The sequence below is a fragment of the Malaclemys terrapin genome, chromosome 5 (assembly GCF_027887155.1).
Source record: "Malaclemys terrapin pileata isolate rMalTer1 chromosome 5, rMalTer1.hap1, whole genome shotgun sequence".
In the NCBI taxonomy this organism is placed as follows: domain Eukaryota; kingdom Metazoa; phylum Chordata; order Testudines; family Emydidae; genus Malaclemys; species Malaclemys terrapin.
In genome coordinates this window covers 120,805,791-120,826,749 of record NC_071509.1, presented here as the reverse complement: position 1 = coordinate 120,826,749, position 20,959 = coordinate 120,805,791, and the positions used below count along the sequence as shown (strand labels likewise).

At 49.7% G+C, this 20,959-nt stretch overlaps 1 protein-coding gene across 6 annotated transcripts in view; it reads right to left on the bottom strand.

Annotated features, from left to right (window-relative positions):
- The window catches only part of HERC3 (HECT and RLD domain containing E3 ubiquitin protein ligase 3), a 143,157-nt gene continuing 122,198 nt past the window's right edge, over nt 1–20,959 (bottom strand). For 5 of the 6 annotated variants that reach the window (XM_054029119.1, XM_054029121.1, XM_054029120.1 and 2 more), the window contains one exon: nt 2,025–3,607. In XM_054029119.1, the coding sequence (XP_053885094.1) occupies nt 3,399–3,607 (209 nt within the window). In that variant the 3' untranslated portion in view covers nt 2,025–3,398. Of the gene's footprint in view, nt 400–2,024; nt 3,608–20,959 lie in introns of those variants that run through there. The other variant, XM_054029124.1, reaches the window with a different exon arrangement.

Here is a 20,959-nt window from a genome sequence, read left to right as displayed (position 1 = left end):
TCTGAAATACAGATATTTATAATGCTCCACACAAAGATGATACAAACATATAAACAAGATTATCATACTTGGCAAATCATAACTTTTCCACTGAGACCTTACATGGCATATTTTGTAATATTGGTACAACAGTATTGTAAATGGTCACCCATATTCCACGCAGCGTCACACACCCCTCTTGCATTCAGCTGCCACTACGTCCACAAAGATGGCTTGGGGCTTTTAGCCCCACTGCAACTGAGGTTCATCCTTTAACAAGTAATTGGGTATTTGGGCATATTGAAAATAGCTCCCCAGCCACACCTATCCAACTGTAGAGAAATCTTCAAAGAATTCACTTCAAAGAATAAAACGGAGGAAGCGCTGGTCCTCTCCTGCACTCCCCTGCAGAGCAACCGCCTATGAAAGCAAATGAAAATAGTTATCCCAAGCTCCAGCATCAAAAGAAATACAATGAAAGGATTTCTCTGTGCACCTTAACCCTTTGAGCCGCTTGGCCTTTTCCAGGTTGTAATGACAGTAATAGCACCAACAAAAATCTTGGGTTGCCAACTGTCTAATCGCACAAACCCAAATGCCCTTGCCCTGCCCTGCCCTGCCCCTTCTCTGAGGCCCTACCCATGCTCACTCCAGCCCCACTCCCTCGGTCACTCGCTCTCCCCCACCCTCACTCACTTTCACCGGGCTGGAGCAAGGGGCTGGGGTGCAGGATGGGATGTGGGTTCTGGGAGGGAGTTTGGGTGCAGGAGTGGGTTCAGGGCTATGGTAGGGGGTTGGGGTACAGGAGGGGGTGTGGGCTCTGGGCGGGAGTTTGGCTGCAGGATGGGGCTGGGAGTTGGGGTGTGGGAGGGGGTTCAGAGTGCAGGCTCTGGCTGGCCGGTGCTTACCTTGGGTGGTTCCTGGAAGCAGCAGCATGTCTGGAAGTGGCTCCTAGGCTCACAGGCACCAGGCGGCTTTGCACACTGCCCCTGCCTGCAAGCACTGCCCCCACAGCTCCCATTAGCTTCCCCATTCCCAGCCAATGGGAGCTGCAGAGTCAGCGCTCAGTGCATGGAGGCAGTACATGGAGACCCCCTGCCCGCGCTGCCTCCTAGGAGCTGCTGCTGGACATGTTGCCACTTCTGGGAGTGGCACGGAGCCAGGTCAGATAGGGAGCCTGCCTTAGCCCCGCTGCACCGCCTGACTTTTAGCAGCCTAAAATCTCCCGGATTGCCTTCAGTAGCCTCCGGGAGATTGAGCCAGCAGAGAACAGTCTTCCCCTCTGCTGCAGGGCCTGTGGCCTGGGGAAGTTCTCATGTGCCCACAGACTGGCATCGGAATGAACTGCTATTGGGACTGAGCCCTGATACTCAAAACACCGTTTTACAGACTTACTTGTGCACTGGGGGAACAGTACCCAGAGAAGATGATAGTAATAGGCACTTACTTAGCCCCACCCTTCTGCAGCTCTCAAAGCACTCTACAAAGTGGGGTACAAGGAGAAGAAACATGGCATGGAGGTTAGCTGGGACTCAAAAGAGCTGGACCCAGTTCTTGGCTGTACCCCCAATTATCTGTGCAACATTGGACAAGTCTCTCTCTCTGCCTCAGTTCCCATCTATAGAATGGGAATAATACTACCTCTCTCGGTCTTGGCTCTTTAGGCAATATGTGCTTTGGGGGCAGGGACTCTCACACTGTTTGCTCAAGGAAGCCCTGATTTGAAGGGGGAGGAGGGCCTTTAGGTTCTCCCACCACATAATTGAGTTGTCTGCTCCATATTACTGGTGCAGCTGAAGAGAAGTTGACAAACACATCTTTCTGATGCAGGAGGGAAGTCATTAGTTATAGCATATACCCATAAAGTCACTTGGTGTAGAGGAAAAGGCAGAGGAGAGAGAACTTATAGCACCACTTCCACTGAAGTGAGCAGATTCTAGTGGAGTGAGGAAGGCATACTTTCCTACCACGGTCTCTCCAAGCTGAAAGCCCACACAGAATATTCCTATCCCTCTTCCACACCTTCAGACAAAGAGAGCTGATGCTCAGGGAATTAAACATCGAATTTATTGCATCATATCGAACTATGTACACACACACATAGAAAATAAACATTTGCTATAGCTGTATATTTGTCTTTAATGCTGTGTTATAAAGAGGCTGACAGGCTACCAATGTAGTAATCAGCACATTTAAAAAAAAACCCATGCCTACAACTTTTGTTAGAGAGGTGCAAAGTTCAATACTACATATCAAACATGGGATGTAAATATTGTATGTTCTATAAATATGTCCATTCTCCAACAGGGTTTAAAATTAGATTTACACCGATTCTTGGAAAGTGAGAGATTGTTCACCATTTTAACTGATCATGGAGGGGAAAAAAGAGGGCTTACTAATCTTTTGGGGAATAGATGGTTAATTCATCCTCTTACCCACCCAGAAGTGTTAATGTACATTTCAAATGTGATCAACAAAAGCATCATAACAAAGATTGCCTTTAAGTCCCAGCATTTAATAGTGACACAAAGTGTCAAGTAGAAAGTAGAAATGTTGCACTGAAAAACTAACCCCGCAGATTCCAAACATATACAAGCCTGTGGATTTGATTCTGATTTCTTGGAGCTGCCATCTCACATTTGATCAGGATCCCTTGCCTTTGAGGAGGGAAACTAGGACTAGGTTAAGCCTACTGTAGACTTGTATATTGCATTTCTATATTGGTAGAGGTTCAATTTGGAAAACCAATTTCTAAATTTTGTTCTTCCTTAGAACTAACAAGAAGTGACCTAATCCCCAAGAGACCCCTCTCAAAAGGTTAAGCAGGGAAAGACACGACCAAAATTTGAGACCAATATAAAAAACATAGAATCCATAGTCTTGTGCAAACAAAATGAGTGTGTACCATAAGAAGGGGTGGTTGGAGAAAATCATCACAATAGTGCCCCCACCCCAGTACCCAACTGTCCTGCAGAGAGGAGGGTAGTGGGCATGAGATGTAGCAATTCTATGCAAGCAAGACCCAGCTTGCATTTGGAGGGGAGGGGAGGAGTGAAGCAGGGAGACGTGGGCAGTTTAAAAAAAAATCACCATTTCACCCACTGCCAGCAATGCAAGAAGCAGCAAAGATCAAAATATTTAAGATGACTGAAAGAAAAAATGGGGGATGGGGGAAGAAAATTGCAAGCAACTGCTGGCGATAAAAACAATTAACCAAAACAAGGCTGAACTGATTTTGTCTGATGGGTTCGAGACTTCAGTGCACACATTCTCCCTGCTAAAATCCCAGAAAGAGTAGACAGTGTCATGCTGGGCCTCTGTGTCCCTTGATTCTAATATTTTTAAAAAACATTCTGATCCATTACTTTACAAAAATAAAACTTGCTCCATTTGCTGTGTCTGTTTCTGTCTTGTGCCGATCAGGCCAAACTAAAGCCCTCGTAGTGGTCGATGGCTTGTGTAAGCCGCACGCTGAGGGTCTTTTTGCTGCTGTACTTGGGCAGGTCGAGGAGGTTGTAGCAGGTGTGAGCTACGGGCAGGTACTGATCCCCACTCGCCGTGGACTGGATGATGATGCGTAAACTTGACATGCCATAGATAGGGATGCGGTCGCTGCCAGTCAGGAACACTGAGAGAGCAGAAACAAAACACAAAACTTTGAGAAGGCAGCCACACACTAATGAAGGCACCAACACTATACGGAAAATACTGTCGTAACTAGGAACCCACTTGAAATTTTAAACATTGACCTCTCTGTGATACCCACTGCATTCAGCCTGAGGGTCTGTATCCTCAGATAACCTCCCCGGCTTGAGTCTTACCCTCGATGAACTCTGCATGACTCCAACTGCCTGCAAATTTATCTTCAATGACCTCAGGTGACCCAAACTGCCTTGAAAGTTTTCCACATTCACCTCTCTGTGACGCCCAATAGATTGCACCCAAGGGTCTGTGTCCCTGGCTTCATCCTCACCCTGATTGAACTCTGCATGACCCCAATAGCTTGTAAATTTATAATCAGTGACCCCAAGTGACCCCAACTGCCTGGAAATTTTCCACATTGCCCTCTCTGTGACCCCCACTACATTGAGCCTGAGAGTCCGTGCCCTCAGATGACCTGCATGGTCTGAACCTCACCTTCAGTGAACTCTCCATGACCCCAGGAGACTCTAAATTGATCATCAGTGACCCCAGGTAACCCCAATTGCCTTGAAAGTTTTCCACATTGACCTCTCTGTGACCCCCACTAAATTCATCCTCAGGGTCTGTGTCCTCAGATGACCTGCAGAGTGTACTCCTCACCCGCTTTGAACTCTGCATGACCCCAATTGTTTGTAAAATCATCCTCAGTGACCCCAGGTGACCCCAATTGCCTTGACGTTTCTACACATTGACCTTTTTGTGACCCCCACTACATTCAGCCTGAGGGTCTGTGTCCTCGGCTGACCTCCCTGGCTCAATCCTTCCCCTGATTGAACTCTGCATGACCCCAATAGCTTGTAAATTCATCCTCAGTGACCCTAGGTGACCCCAACTGCCTGGAAATTTTTCCACATTGACCTGTCTGTGACCCCAACTACATACAGCATGAGGGTCCGTGTCCTCAGATGACCTGCATGGTCTGAGCCTCACCTTCATGAACTCTGCATGACCCCAGTAGACTGTAAATTGATCATCACTGACCCCAGGTGACCCCAACTGCCTTGAAAGTTTTCCACATTGACCTGTCTGTGACCCGCACTACATTCATCCTCAGGGTCTGTGTCCTCAGATGACCTGCATGGTCTGCTCCTCACAGTGATTGAACTCTGCATGACCCCAATTGCTTCTAAATTCATCCTCAGTGACCCTAGGTGACCCCAACTGCCTGGAAATTTTTCCACATTGACCTGTCTGTGACCCCCACTACATTCATCCTCAGGGTCTGTGTCCTCACATGACCTGCAGAGTGTGCTCCTCACCGCTTTAAACTCTGCATGACCCCAATAGCTTGTAAATTCATCCTCAGTGACCCCAGGTGACCCCAATTCCCTTGAGGTTTCTCCATATTGACCTCCCTGCCAACCCCACCACATTGAACCCAAGGGTCTCTAACCTCAGATGACCTGCATGGTCTGCTCCTCACAGTGATTGAACTCTGCATGACCCCAATTGCTTCTAAATTCATCCTCACTGACCCTAGGTGACCTCAACTGCCTTGAAATCTTTCTACATTGACCTGTCTGTGACCCCCACTACATGGAGCCTGAGGGTATCCGTGTCCTCAGATGACCTGCATGGTCTGCTCCTCACCCCGATTGAACTTTGCATGACCCCAATTGCTTCTAAATTCATCCTCAGTGACCCCAGGTGACCCCAATTGCCTTGACGTTTCTCCATATTGACCTCTCTGTGACCCCCACTACATTCAGCCTGAGGGTCTGTGTCCTCGGCTGACCTCCCTGGCGCAATCCTTCCCCTGATTGAACTCTGCATGACCCCAATAGCTTGTAAATTCATCCTCAGTGACCCTAGGTGACCCCAACTGCCTTGAAAGTTTTCCACATTGACCTGTCTGTAACCCCCACTACATTCAGCATGAGGGTCCGTGTCCTCAGATGACCTGCATGGTCTGCTCCTCACCACGATTGAACTTTTCATGACCCCAATTGCTTCTAAATTCATCCTCAGTGACCCTAGATGACCCCAACTGCCTTGAAAGTTTTCCACATTGACCTCTCTGTGACCCCCACTACGTTCATCCTCAGGGTCTGTGTCCTCAGATGACCTGCATAGTGTGCTCCTCACCCGCTTTGAACTCTGCATGACCCCAATTACTTGTAAATTCAGCCTCAGTGACCCCAGGTGACCCCAATTGCCTTGACGTTTCTCCATATTGACCTCTCTGTGACCCCCACTACATTCAGCCTGAGGGTCTGTGTCCTCGGCTGACCTCCCTGGCGCAATCCTTCCCCTGATTGAACTCTGCATGACCCCAATAGCTTGTAAATTCATCCTCAGTGACCCTAGGTGACCCCAACTGCCTGGAAATTTTTCGACATTGACCTGTCTGTCACCCCAGACACATACAGCATGAGGGTCCGTGTCCTCAGATGACCTGCATGCTCTGAGCCTCACCTTCAGTGAACTCTGCATGACCCCAGTAGACTGTAAATTGATCATCAGTGACCCCAGGTGACCCCAACTGCTTTGAAAGTTTCCCACATTGACCTGTCTGTGACCCCCACTACATTCATCCTCAGGGTCTGTGTCCTCACATGACCTGCAGAGTGTGCTCCTCACCTGCTTTGAACTCTGCATGACCCCAATAGCTTGTAAATTCATCCTAAGTGACCCCAGGTGACCCCAATTGCCTTGAGGTTTCTCCATATTGACCTCCCTGCGACCCCCACCACATTGAGCCCTAGGGTCTGTGTCCTCAGATGACCTGCATGGTCTGATCCTCACCTCCGGTGAACTCTGCATGACCCCAGTAGCCTGTAAATTCATCCTCAGTGACCCTAGGTGACCCCAATTGTCTTGAAAGTTTTCCATATTGACCTCTCTGTGACCCCTACTACATTCAGCCCTGGGGTCTCTGTCCTCAGATGACCTGCATGGTCTGCTCCTCACAGTGATTGAACTTTGCATGACCCCAATTGCTTCTAAATTCATCCTCAGTGACCCTAGGTGACCTCAACTGCCTTGAAACCTTTCTACATTGAGCTGTCTGTGAACCCCACTACATGTAGCCTGAGGGTCCATGTCCTCAGATGACCTCCATGGTCTGATCCTCACCTCCGGTGAACTCTGCATGAACCCAGTAGCCTGTAAATTCATCCTCAGTGACCCTAGGTGACCCCAACTGTCTTGAAAGTTTTCAATATTGACCTCTCTCTGACCCCTATTACATTCAGCCCTAGGGTCCGTGTCCTCAGATGACCTGCATGGTCTGCTCCTCACCCTGATTGAACTTTGCATGACCCCAATTGCTTCTAAATTCATCCTCACTGACCCTAGGTGACCTCAACAGCCTTGAAATTTTTCCACATTGACCTCTCTGTGACCCCCCACTACGTTCATCCTCAGGGTCTGTGTCCTCAGATGACCTGCATAGTGTGCTCCTCACCCGCTTTGAACTCTGCATGACCCCAATTGCTTGTAAATTCATCCTCAGTGACCCCAGGTGACCCCAATTGCCTTGAAGTTTCTCCATATTGACCTCTCTGTGACCCCCCCTACATTCAGCCTGAGGGTCTGTGTCCTCGGCTGACCTCCCTGGCTCAATCCTTCCCCTGATTGAACTCTGCATGACCCCAATAGCTTGTAAATTCATCCTCGGTGACCCCAACTGCCTGGAAATTTTTCCAAATTGACCTGTCTGTGACCCCAACTACATACAGCATGAGGGTCCGTGTCCTCAGATGACCTGCATGGTCTGAGCCTCACCTTCAGTGAACTCTGCATGACCCCAGTAGACTGTAAATTGATCATCAGTGACCCCAGGTGACCCCAACTGCCTTGAACGTTTTCCACATTGACCTGTCTGTGACCCCCACTACATTCATCCTCAGGGTCTGTGTCTCAGATGACCTGCAGAGTGTGCTCCTCACCCGCTTTGAACTCTGAATGACCCATATAGCTTGTAAATTCATCCTCAGTGACCCCAGGTGACCCCAATTGCCTTGAGGTTTCTCCATATTGACCTCCCTGCGACCCACACCACATTGAGCCCTAGGGTCTGTGTCCTCAGATGACCTGCATGGTCTACTCCTCACAGTGATTGAACTCTGCATGACCCCAGTAGACTGTAAATTGATCATCAGTGACCCCAGGTGACCCCAACTGCCTTGAAAGTTTTCCACATTGACCTGTCTGTGACCCCAACTACTACAGCATGAGGGTCCGTGTCCTCAGATGACCTGCATGGTCTGAGCCTCACCTTCAGTGAACTCTGCATGACCCCAGTAGACTGTAAATTGATCATCAGTGACCCCAGGTGACCCCAACTGCCTTGAAAGTTTTCCACGTTGACCTGTCTGTGACCCCCACTACATTCATCCTCAGGGTCTGTATCCTCACATGACCTGCAGAGTGTGCTCCTCACCCGCTTTGAACTCTGCATGACTCCAATAGCTTGTAAATTCATCCTCAGTGACCCCAGGTGACCCCAATTGCCTTGAGGTTTCTCCATATTGACCTCCCTGCGACCCCCACCACATTGAGTCCTAGGGTCTGTGTCCTCAGATGACCAGCATGGTCTGCTCCTCACAGTCATTGAACTCTGCATGACCCCAATTGCTTCTAAATTAATCCTCAGTGACCCTAGGTGACCCCAATTGTCTTGAAAGTTTTCCACATTGACCTCTCTGTGACCCCCACTACGTTCATCCTCAGGGTCTGTGTCCTCAGTTGACCTACATAGTGTTCTCCTCACCCGCTTTGAACTCTGCATGACCCCAATTGCTTGTAAATGCATCCTCAGTGACCCAAGGTGACCCCAATTGTCTTGAAAGTTTTCCACATTGACCTCTCTGTGACCCCAACTACATACAGCATGAGGGTCCGTGTCCTCAGATGACCTGCATGCTCTGAGCCTCACCTTCAGTGAACTCTGCATGACCCCAGTAGCCTGTAAATTCATCCTCAGTGACCCTAGGTGACCCCAATTGTCTTGAAATCTTTCTACATTGACCTGTCTGTGACCCCCACTACATGGAGCCTGAGGGTCCATGTCCTCAGATGACCTGCATGGTCTAATCCTCACCTCCGGTGAACTCTGCATGAACCCAGCATCCTGTAAATTCATCCTCAGTGACCCTAGGTGACCCCAACTATCTTGAAAGTTTTCCATATTGACCCCTCTGTGACCCCTACTACATTCACCCCTAGGGTCCATGTCCTCAGATGACCTGCATGGTCTGCTCCTCACCCTGATTGAACTTTGCATGACCCCAATTGCTTCTAAATTCATCCTCAGTGACCCTAGGTAACCTCAACAGCCTTGAAATTTTTCCAAATTGACCTCTCTGTAACCCCCACTACGTTCATCCTCAGGGTCTGTGTCCTAAGATGACCAACATAGTGTGCTCCTCACCCGCTTTGAACTCTGCATGACCCCAATTCCTTCTAAATGCATCCTCAGTGACCCTAGGTGACCCCAATTGTCTTGAAAGTTTTCCACATTGACCTCTCTGTGACCCCCACTACGTTCATCCTCAGGGTCTGTGTCCTCAGATGACCTACATAGTGTGCTCCAAACCCGCTTTGAACTCTGCATGACCCCAATTGCTTGTAAATTCATCCTCAGTGACCCTAGTTGACCCCAACTGCGTGGAAATTTTTCCACATTGACCTGTCTGTGACCCCAACTACATACAGCGTGAGGGTCCGTGTCTTCAGATGACCTGCATGGTCTGAGCCTCACCTTCAGTGAACTCTGCATGACCCCAGTAGACTGTAAATTGATCATCAGTGACCCCAGGTGACCCCAACTGCCTTGAAAGTTTTCCCACATTGACCTGTCTGTGACCCCCACTACATTCATCCTCAGGGTCTGTGTCCTCACATGACCTGCAGAGTGTGCTCCTCACCCGCTTTGAACTCTGCATGACCCCAATAGCTTGTAAATTCATCCTCAGTGACCCCAGGTGACCCCAATTGCCTTGAGGTTTCTCCATATTGACCTCACTGCGACCCCCACCACATTGAGCCCTAGGGTCTGTGTCCTCAGATGACCTGCATGGTCTGCTCCTCACCCTGATTGAACTCTGCATGACCCCAATTGCTTCTAAGTTCATCCTCAGTGACCCTAGGTGACCTCAACTGCCTTGAAATCTTTCTACATTGACCTGTCTGTGACCCCCACTACATGGAGCCTGAGGGTCCATGTCCTCAGATGACCTGCATGGTCTAATCCTCACCTCCGGTGAACTCTGCATGAACCCAGCAGCCTGTAAATTCATCCTCAGTGACCCTAGGTGACCCCAACTGTCTTGAAAGTTTTCCATATTGACCTCTCTGTGACCCCTACTACATTCAGCCCTAGGGTCCATGTCCTCAGATGACCTGCATGGTCTGCTCCTCACCCTGATTGAACTTTGCATGACCCCAATTGCTTCTAAATTCATCCTCAGTGACCCTAGGTGACCTCAACAGCCTTGAAATTTTTCCACATTGACCTGTCTGTGACCCCAACTACATACAGCATGAGGGTACGTGTCCTCAGATGACCTGCATGGTCTGAGCCTCACCTTCAGTGAACTCTACATGACCCCAGTAGACTGTAAATTGATTATTAGTGACCCCAGGTGACCCCAACTGCCTTGAAAGTTTTCCACATTGACCTGTCTGTGACCCCCACTACATTCATCCTCAGGGTCTGTGTCCTCACATGACCTGCAGAGTGTGCTCCTCACCCGCTTTGAACTCTACATGACCCCAATAACTTGTAAATTCATCCTCAGTGACCCCAGGTGACCCCAATTGCCTTGAGGTTTCTCCATATTGACCTCCCTGCGATCCCCACCACATTGAGCCCTAGGGTCTGTGTCCTCAGATGACCTGCATGGTCTGCTCCGCACAGTGATTGAACTCTGCATGACCCCAATTGCTTCTAAGTTCATCCTCAATGACCCTAGGTGACCCCAATTGTCTTGAAAGTTTTCCATATTGACCTCTCTGTGACCCCTACTACATTCAGCCTTAGGGTCCGTATCCTCAGATGACCTGCATGGTCTGCTCCTCACCCTGATTGAACTTTGCATGACCCCAATTGCTTCTAAATTCATCCTCAGTGACCCTAGGTGACCTCAACTGCCTTGAAATTTTTCCACATTGACCTGTCTGTGACCCCAACTACATACAGCATGAGGGTCCGTGTCCTCAGATGACCTGCATTGTCTGAGCCTCACCTTCAGTGAACTCTGCATGACCCCAGTAGACTGTAAGTTGATCATCAGTGACCCCAGGTGACCCCAATTGCCTTGAGGTTTCTCCATATTGACCTCCCTGCGACCCCCACCACATTCAGCCCCAGGGTCCGTGTCCTCAGATGACCTGCATGGTCTGCTCCTCACCCTGATTGAACTTTGCATAACCCCAATTGCTTCTAAATTCATCCTCAGTGACCCTAGGTGACCTCAACTGCCTTGAAATCTTTCTACATTGACCTGTCTGTGACCCCCACTACATGGAGCCTGAGGGTCCATGTCCTCAGATGACCTGCATGGTCTAATCCTCACCTCCGGTGAACTCTGCATGAACCCAGCAGCCTGTAAATTCATCCTCAGTGACCCTAGGTGACCCCAACTGTCTTGAAAGTTTTCCATATTGACCTCTCTGTGACCCCTAGTACATTCAGCCCTAGGGTCCATGTCCTCAGATGACCTGCATGGTCTGCTCCTCACCCTGATTGAACTTTGCATGACCCCAATTGCTTCTAAATTCATCCTCAGTGACCCTAGGTGACCTCAACTGCCTTGAAATTTTTCCACATTGACCTGTCTGTGACCCCAAATACATACAGCATGAGGGTCCGTGTCTTCAGATGACCTGCATGGTCTGAGCCTCACCTTCAGTGAACTCTGCATGACCCCAGTAGACTGTAAATTGATCATCAGTGACCCCAGGTGACCCCAACTGCCTTGAAAGTTTTCCACATTGACCTGTCTGTGACTCCCACTACATTAATCCTCAGGGTCTGTGTCCTCACATGACCTGCAGAGTGTGCGCCTCACCCGCTTTGAACTCTGCATGACCCCATATGCTTGTAAATTCATCCTCAGTGACCCCAGGTGACCCCAATTGCCTTGAGGTTTCTCCATATTGACCTCCCTGCGACCCCCACCACATTCAGCACTAGGGTCCGTGTCCTCAGATGACCTGCATGGTCTGCTCCTCACCCTGATTGAACTTTGCATGACCCCAATTGCTTCTAAATTCATCCTCAGTGACCCTAGGTGACCTCAACTGCCTTGAAATCTTTCTACATTGACCTGTCTGTGACCCCCACTACATGGAGCCTGAGGGTCCATGTCCTCAGATGAACTGCATAGTCTAATCCTCACCTCCGGTGAACTCTGCATGAACCCAGCAGCCTGTAAATTCATCCTCAGTGACCCTAGGTGACCCCAACTGTCTTGAAAGTTTTCCACATTGACCTGTCTGTGACCCCCACTACATTCATCCTCAGGGTCTGTGTCCTCACATGACCTGCAGAGTGTGCGCCTCACCCGCTTTGAACTCTGCATGAACTCAATAGCTTGTAAATTCATCCTCAGTGACCCCAGGTGACCCCAATTGCCTTGAGGTTTCTCCATATTGACCTCTCTGTGACCCCCACTACGTTCATCCTCAGGGTCTGTGTCCTCAGATGACCTACATGGTGTGCTCCTCACCCGCTTTGAACTCTGCATGACCCCAATTGCTTGTAAATGCATCCTCAGTGACCGTAGGTGACCCCAATTGTCTTGAAAGTTTTGCACATTGACCTCTCTGTGACCCCCCACTACGTTCATCCTCAGGGTCTGTGTCCTCAGATGACCTACATAGTGTGCTCCTCACCCGCTTTGAACTCTGCATGACCCCAATTGCTTGTAAATTCATCCTCAGTGACCCTAGGTGACCCCAACTGACTGGAAATTTTTCCATATTGACCTGTCTGTGACCCCAACTACATACGGCATGAGGGTCCGTGTCCTCAGATGACCTGCATGGTCTGAGCCTCACCTTCAGTGAACTCTGCATGACCCCAGTAGACTGTAAATTGATCATCAGTGACCCCAGGTGACCCCAACTGCCTTGAAAGTTTTCCACATTGACCTGTCTGTGACCCCCACTACATTCATCCTCAGGGTCTGTGTCCACACATGAGCTGCAGAGTGTGCGCCTCACCCGCTTTGAACTCTCCATGACCCGAATAGCTTGTAAATTCATCCTCAGTGACCCCAGGTGACCCCAATTGCCTTGAGGTTTCTCCATATTGACCTCCCTGCGACCCCCACCACATTGAGCCCTAGGGTCTGTGTCCTCAGATGACCTGCATGGTCTGCTCCTCACCCTGATTGAACTCTGCATGACCCCAATTGCTTCTAAGTTCATCCTCAGTGACCCTAGGTGACCTCAACTGCCTTGAAATCTTTCTACATTGACCTGTCTGTGACCCCCACTACATGGAGCATGAGGGTCCATATCTTCAGATGACCTGCATGGTCTAATCCTCACCTCCGGTGAACTCTGCATGAACCCAGCAGTCTGTAAATTCATCCTCAGTGACCCTAGGTGACCCCAACTGTCTTGAAAGTTTTCCATATTGACCTCTCTGTGACCCCTACTACATTCAGCCCTAGGGTCCATGTCCTCAGATGACCTGCATGGTCTGCTCCTCACCCTGATTGAACTTTGCATGACCCCAATTGCTTCTAAATTCATCCTCAGTGACCCTAGGTGACCTCAACAGCCTTGAAATTTTTCCACATTGACCTGTCTGTGACCCCAACTACATACAGCATGAGGGTACGTGTCCTCAGATGACCTGCATGGTCTGAGCCTCACCTTCAGTGAACTCTGCATGACCCCAGTAGACTGTAAATTGATTATTAGTGACCCCAGGTGACCCCAACTGCCTTGAAAGTTTTCCACATTGACCTGTCTGTGACCCCCACTACATTCATCCTCAGGGTCTGTGTCCTCACATGACCTGCAGAGTGTGCTCCTCACCCGCTTTGAACTCTGCATGACCCCAATAACTTGTAAATTCATCCTCAATGACCCCAGGTGACCCCAATTGCCTTGAGGTTTCTCCATATTGACCTCCCTGCGATCCCCACCACATTGAGCCCTAGGGTCTGTGTCCTCAGATGACCTGCATGGTCTGCTCCGCACAGTGATTGAACTCTGCATGACCCCAATTGCTTCTAAGTTCATCCTCAATGACCCTAGGTGACCCCAATTGTCTTGAAAGTTTTCCATATTGACCTCTCTGTGACCCCTACTACATTCAGCCTTAGGGTCCGTATCCTCAGATGACCTGCATGGTCTGCTCCTCACCCTGATTGAACTTTGCATGACCCCAATTGCTTCTAAATTCATCCTCAGTGACCCTAGGTGACCTCAACTGCCTTGAAATCTTTCTACATTGACCTGTCTGTGACCCCCACTACATGGAGCCTGAGGGTCCATGTCCTCAGATGACCTGCATTGTCTGAGCCTCACCTTCAGTGAACTCTGCATGACCCCAGTAGACTGTAAGTTGATCATCAGTGACCCCAGGTGACCCCAATTGCCTTGAGGTTTCTCCATATTGACCTCCCTGCGACCCCCACCACATTCAGCCCCAGGGTCCGTGTCCTCAGATGACCTGCATGGTCTGCTCCTCACCCTGATTGAACTTTGCATAACCCCAATTGCTTCTAAATTCATCCTCAGTGACCCTAGGTGACCTCAACTGCCTTGAAATCTTTCTACATTGACCTGTCTGTGACCCCCACTACATGGAGCCTGAGGGTCCATGTCCTCAGATGACCTGCATGGTCTAATCCTCACCTCCGGTGAACTCTGCATGAACCCAGCAGCCTGTAAATTCATCCTCAGTGACCCTAGGTGACCCCAACTGTCTTGAAAGTTTTCCATATTGACCTCTCTGTGACCCCTAGTACATTCAGCCCTAGGGTCCATGTCCTCAGATGACCTGCATGGTCTGCTCCTCACCCTGATTGAACTTTGCATAACCCCAATTGCTTCTAAATTCATCCTCAGTGACCCTAGGTGACCTCAACTGCCTTGAAATCTTTCTACATTGACCTGTCTGTGACCCCCACTACATGGAGCCTGAGGGTCCATGTCCTCAGATGACCTGCATGGTCTGAGCCTCACCTTCAGTGAACTCTGCATGACCCCAGTAGACTGTAAATTAATCATCAGTGACCCCAGGTGACCCCAACTGCCTTGAAAGTTTTCCACATTGACCTGTCTGTGACCCCAACTACATACAGCATGAGGGTCCGTGTCCTCAGATGACCTGCATGGTCTTAGCTTCACCTTCAGTGAACTATGCATGACCCCAGCAGACTGTAAATTGATTATTAGTGACCCCAGGTGACCCCAACTGCCTTGAAAGTTTTCCACATTGACCTGTCTGTGACCCCCACTACATTCATCCTCAGGGTCTGTGTCCTCACATGACCTGCAGAGTGTGCTCCTCACCCGCTTTGAACTCTGCATGACCCCAATAACTTGTAAATTCATCCTCAGTGACCCCAGGTGACCCCAATTGTCTTGAGGTTTCTCCATATAGACCGCCCTGCGATCCCCACCACATTGAGCCCTAGGGTCTGTGTCCTCATATGACCTGCATGGTCTAATCCTCACCTCCGGTGAACTCTGCATGAACCCAGCAGCCTGTACATTCATCCTCAGTGACCCTAGGTGACCACAACTGTCTTGAAAGTTTTCCATATTGACCCGTCTGTGACCCCTACTACATTCAGCGCTAGGGTCCATGTCCTCAGATGACCTGCATGGTCTGCTCCTCACCCTGATTGAACTTTGCATGACCCCAATTGCTTCTAAATTCATCCTAAGTGACCCTAGGTGACCTCAACAGCCTTGAAATTTTTCCACATTGACCTGTCTGTGACCCCAACTACATACAGCATGAGGGTCCGTGTCCTCAGATGACCTGCATGGTCTGCGCCTCACCTTCAGTGAACTCTGCATGACCCCAGTAGACTGTAAATTGATCATCAGTGACCCCAGGTGACCCCAACTGCCTTGAAAGTTTTCCACATTGACCTGTCTGTGACCCCAACTACATACAGCATGAGGGTCCGTGTCCTCAGATGACCTGCATGGTCTGCTCCCCACCCTGATTGAACTTTGCATGACCCCAATTGCTTCTAAATTCATCCTCAGTGACCCTAGGTGACCTCAACTGCCTTGAAATATTTCTACATTGACCTGTCTGTGACCCCCACTACATGGAGCCTGAGGGTCCATGTCCTCATATGACCTGCATGGTCTAATCCTCACCTCCGGTGAACTCTGCATGAACCCAGCAGCCTGTAAATTCATCCTCAGTGACCCTAGGTGACCCCAACTGTCTTGAAAGTTTTCCATATTGACCTCTCTGTGACCCCTACTACATTCAGCCCTAGGGTCCATGTCCTCAGATGACCTGCATGGTCTGCTCCTCACCCTGATTGAACTTTGCATGACCCCAATTGCTTCTAAATTCATCCTCAGTGACCCTAGGTGACCTCAACAGCCTTGAAATTTTTCCACATTGACCTGTCTGTGACCCCAACTACATACAGCATGAGGGTCCGTGTCCTCAGATGACCTGCATGGTCTGAGCGTCACCTTCAGTGAACTCTGCATGACCCCAGTAGACTGTAAATTGATCATCAGTGACCCCAGGTGACCCCAACTGCCTTGAAAGTTTTCCACATTGACCTGTCTGTGACCCCAACTACATACAGCATGAGGGTCCGTGTCCTCAGATGACCTGCATGGTCTGCTCCCCACCCTGATTGAACTTTGCATGACCCCAATTGCTTCTAAATTCATCCTCAGTGACCCTAGGTGACCTCAACTGCCTTGAAATATTTCTACATTGACCTGTCTGTGACCCCCACTACATGGAGCCTGAGGGTCCATGTCCTCATATGACCTGCATGGTCTAATCCTCACCTCCGGTGAACTCTGCATGAACCCAGCAGCCTGTAAATTCATCCTCAGTGACCCTAGGTGACCCCAACTGTCTTGAAAGTTTTCCATATTGACCTCTCTGTGACCCCTACTACATTCAGCCCTAGGGTCCATGTCCTCAGATGACCTGCATGGTCTGCTCCTCACCCTGATTGAACTTTGCATGACCCCAATTGCTTCTAAATTCATCCTCAGTGACCCTAGGTGACCTCAACAGCCTTGAAATTTTTCCACATTGACCTGTCTGTGACCCCCACTACGTTCATCCTCAGGGTCTGTGTCCTCAGATGACCTACATAGTGTGCTCCTCACCCGCTTTGAACTCTGCATGACCCCAATTGCTTGTAAATGCATCCTCAGTGACCCTAGGTGACCCCAATTGTCTTGAAAGTTTTCCACATTGACCTCTCTGTGACCCCCACTACGTTCATCCTCAGGGTCTGTGTCCTCAGATGACCTACATAGTGTGCTCCTCACCAGCTTTGAACTCTGCATGACCCCAATAGCTTGTAAATTCATCCTCAGTGACCCCAGGTGACCCCAATTGCCTTGAGGTTTCTCCATATTGACCTCCCTGCGACCCCCACCACATTGAGCCCTAGGTTCTCTGTCCTCAGATGACCTGCATGGTCTGCTCCTCACAGTGATTGAACTCTGCATGACCCCAATTGCTTCTAAATTCATCTTCAGTGACCCTAGGTGACCCCAATTGTCTTGAAAGTTTTCCATATTGACCTCTCTGTGACCCCTACTACATTCAGCCTTAGGGTCCGTATCCTCAGATGACCTGCATGGTCTGCTCCTCACCCTGATTGAACTTTGCATGACCCCAATTGCTTCTAAATTCATCCTCAGTGACCCTAGGTGACCTCAACTGCCTTGAAATCTTTCTACATTGACCTGTCTGTGACCCCCACTACATGGAGCCTGAGGGTCCATGTCCTCAGATGACCTGCATTGTCTGAGCCTCACCTTCAGTGAACTCTGCATGACCCCAGTAGACTGTAAGTTGATCATCAGTGACCCCAGGTGACCCCAATTGCCTTGAGGTTTCTCCATATTGACCTCCCTGCGACCCCCACCACATTCAGCCCCAGGGTCCGTGTCCTCAGATGACCTGCATGGTCTGCTCCTCACCCTGATTGAACTTTGCATAACCCCAATTGCTTCTAAATTCATCCTCAGTGACCCTAGGTGACCTCAACTGCCTTGAAATCTTTCTACATTGACCTGTCTGTGACCCCCACTACATGGAGCCTGAGGGTCCATGTCCTCAGATGACCTGCATGGTCTAATCCTCACCTCCGGTGAACTCTGCATGAACCCAGCAGCCTGTAAATTCATCCTCAGTGACCCTAGGTGACCCCAACTGTCTTGAAAGTTTTCCATATTGACCTCTCTGTGACCCCTAGTACATTCAGCCCTAGGGTCCATGTCCTCAGATGACCTGCATGGTCTGCTCCTCACCCTGATTGAACTTTGCATAACCCCAATTGCTTCTAAATTCATCCTCAGTGACCCTAGGTGACCTCAACTGCCTTGAAATCTTTCTACATTGACCTGTCTGTGACCCCCACTACATGGAGCCTGAGGGTCCATGTCCTCAGATGACCTGCATGGTCTGAGCCTCACCTTCAGTGAACTCTGCATGACCCCAGTAGACTGTAAATTAATCATCAGTGACCCCAGGTGACCCCAACTGCCTTGAAAGTTTTCCACATTGACCTGTCTGTGACCCCAACTACATACAGCATGAGGGTCCGTGTCCTCAGATGACCTGCATGGTCTTAGCTTCACCTTCAGTGAACTATGCATGACCCCAGTAGACTGTAAATTGATTATTAGTGACCCCAGGTGACCCCAACTGCCTTGAAAGTTTTCCACATTGACCTGTCTGTGACCCCCACTACATTCATCCTCAGGGTCTGTGTCCTCACATGACCTGCAGAGTGTGCTCCTCACCCGCTTTGAACTCTGCATGACCCCAATAACTTGTAAATTCATCCTCAGTGACCCCAGGTGACCCCAATTGTCTTGAGGTTTCTCCATATAGACCGCCCTGCGATCCCCACCACATTGAGCCCTAGGGTCTGTGTCCTCAGATGACCTGCATGGTCTAATCCTCACCTCCGGTGAACTCTGCATGAACCCAGCAGCCTGTACATTCATCCTCAGTGACCCTAGGTGACCACAACTGTCTTGAAAGTTTTCCATATTGACCCGTCTGTGACCCCTACTACATTCAGCGCTAGGGTCCATGTCCTCAGATGACCTGCATGGTCTGCTCCTCACCCTGATTGAACTTTGCATGACCCCAATTGCTTCTAAATTCATCCTAAGTGACCCTAGGTGACCTCAACAGCCTTGAAATTTTTCCACATTGACCTGTCTGTGACCCCAACTACATACAGCATGAGGGTCCGTGTCCTCAGATGACCTGCATGGTCTGCGCCTCACCTTCAGTGAACTCTGCATGACCCCAGTAGACTGTAAATTGATCATCAGTGACCCCAGGTGACCCCAACTGCCTTGAAAGTTTTCCACATTGACCTGTCTGTGACCCCAACTACATACAGCATGAGGGTCCGTGTCCTCAGATGACCTGCATGGTCTTAGCTTCACCTTCAGTGAACTCTGCATGACCCCAGTAGACTGTAAATTGATTATTAGTGACCCCAGGTGACCCCAACTGCCTTGAAAGTTTTCCACATTGACCTGTCTGTGACCCCCACTACATTCATCCTCAGGGTCTGTGTCCTCACATGACCTGCAGAGTGTGCTCCTCACCCGCTTTGAATTCTGCATGACCCCAATAACTTGTAAATTCATCCTCAGTGACCCCAGGTGACCCCAATTGCCTTGAGGTTTCTCCATATTGACCTCCCTGCGACCCCCACCACATTGAGCCCTAGGGTTTGTGTCCTCACATGAGCTGCAGAGTGTGCGCCTCACCCGCTTTGAACTCTGCATGACCCCAATAGCTTGTAAATTCATCTTCAGTGACCCCAGGTGACCCCAATTGCCTTGAGGTTTCTCCATATTGACCTCCCTGCGACCCCCACCACATTCAGCCCTAGGGTCTGTGTCCTCAGATGACCTGCATGGTCTGCGCCTCACCTTCAGTGAACTCTGCATGACCCCAGTAGACTGTAAATTGATCATCAGTGACCCCAGGTGACCCCAACTGCCTTGAAAGTTTTCCACATTGACCTGTCTATGACCCCCACTACGTTCATCCTCAGGGTCTGTGTCCTCAGATGAACTACATAGTGTGCTCCTCACCCGCTTTGAACTCTGCATGACCCCAATTGCTTGTAAATGCATCCTCAGTGACCCTAGGTGACCCCAATTGTCTTGAAAGATTTCCACATTGACCTCTCTGTGACCCCCACTACGTTCATCCTCAGGGTCTGTGTCCTCAGATGACCTAGTGTGCTCCTCACCCGCTTTGAACTCTGCATGACCCCAATTGCTTGTAAATGCATCCTCAGTGACCCTAGGTGACCCCAATTGTCTTGAAAGTTTTCCACATTGACCTCTCTGTGACCCCCACTACGTTCATCCTCAGGGTCTGTGTCCTCAGATGACCTACATAGTGTGCTCCTCACCCGCTTTGAACTCTGCATGACCCCAATTGCTTGTAAATTCATCCTCAGTGACCCTAGGTGACCCCAACTGCCTGGAAATTTTTCCACATTGACCTGTCTGTGACCCCCACTACATTCATCCTCAGGGTCTGTGTCCTCACATGACCTGCAGAGTGTGCTCCTCACTCGCTTTGAACTCTGCATGACCCCAATAGCTTGTAAATTCATCCTCAGTGACCCCAGGTGACCCCAATTGCCTTGAGGTTTCTCCATATTGACCTCCCTGCGACCCCCACCACATTGAGCCCTAGGTTCTCTGTCCTCATATGACCTGCATGGTCTAATCCTCACCTCCGGTGAACTCTGCATGAACCCAGCAGCCTGTAAATTCATCCTCAGTGACCCTAGGTGACCCCAACTGTCTTGAAAGTTTTCCATATTGACCTCTCTGTGACCCCTACTACATTCAGCCCTAGGGTCCATGTCCTCAGATGACCTGCATGGTCTGCTCCTCACCCTGATTGAACTTTGCATGACCCCAATTGCTTCTAAATTCATCCTCAGTGACCCTAGGTGACCTCAACAGCCTTGAAATTTTTCCACATTGACCTGTCTGTGACCCCAACTACATACAGCATGAGGGTCCGTGTCCTCAGATGACCTGCATGGTCTGAGCGTCACCTTCAGTGAACTCTGCATGACCCCAG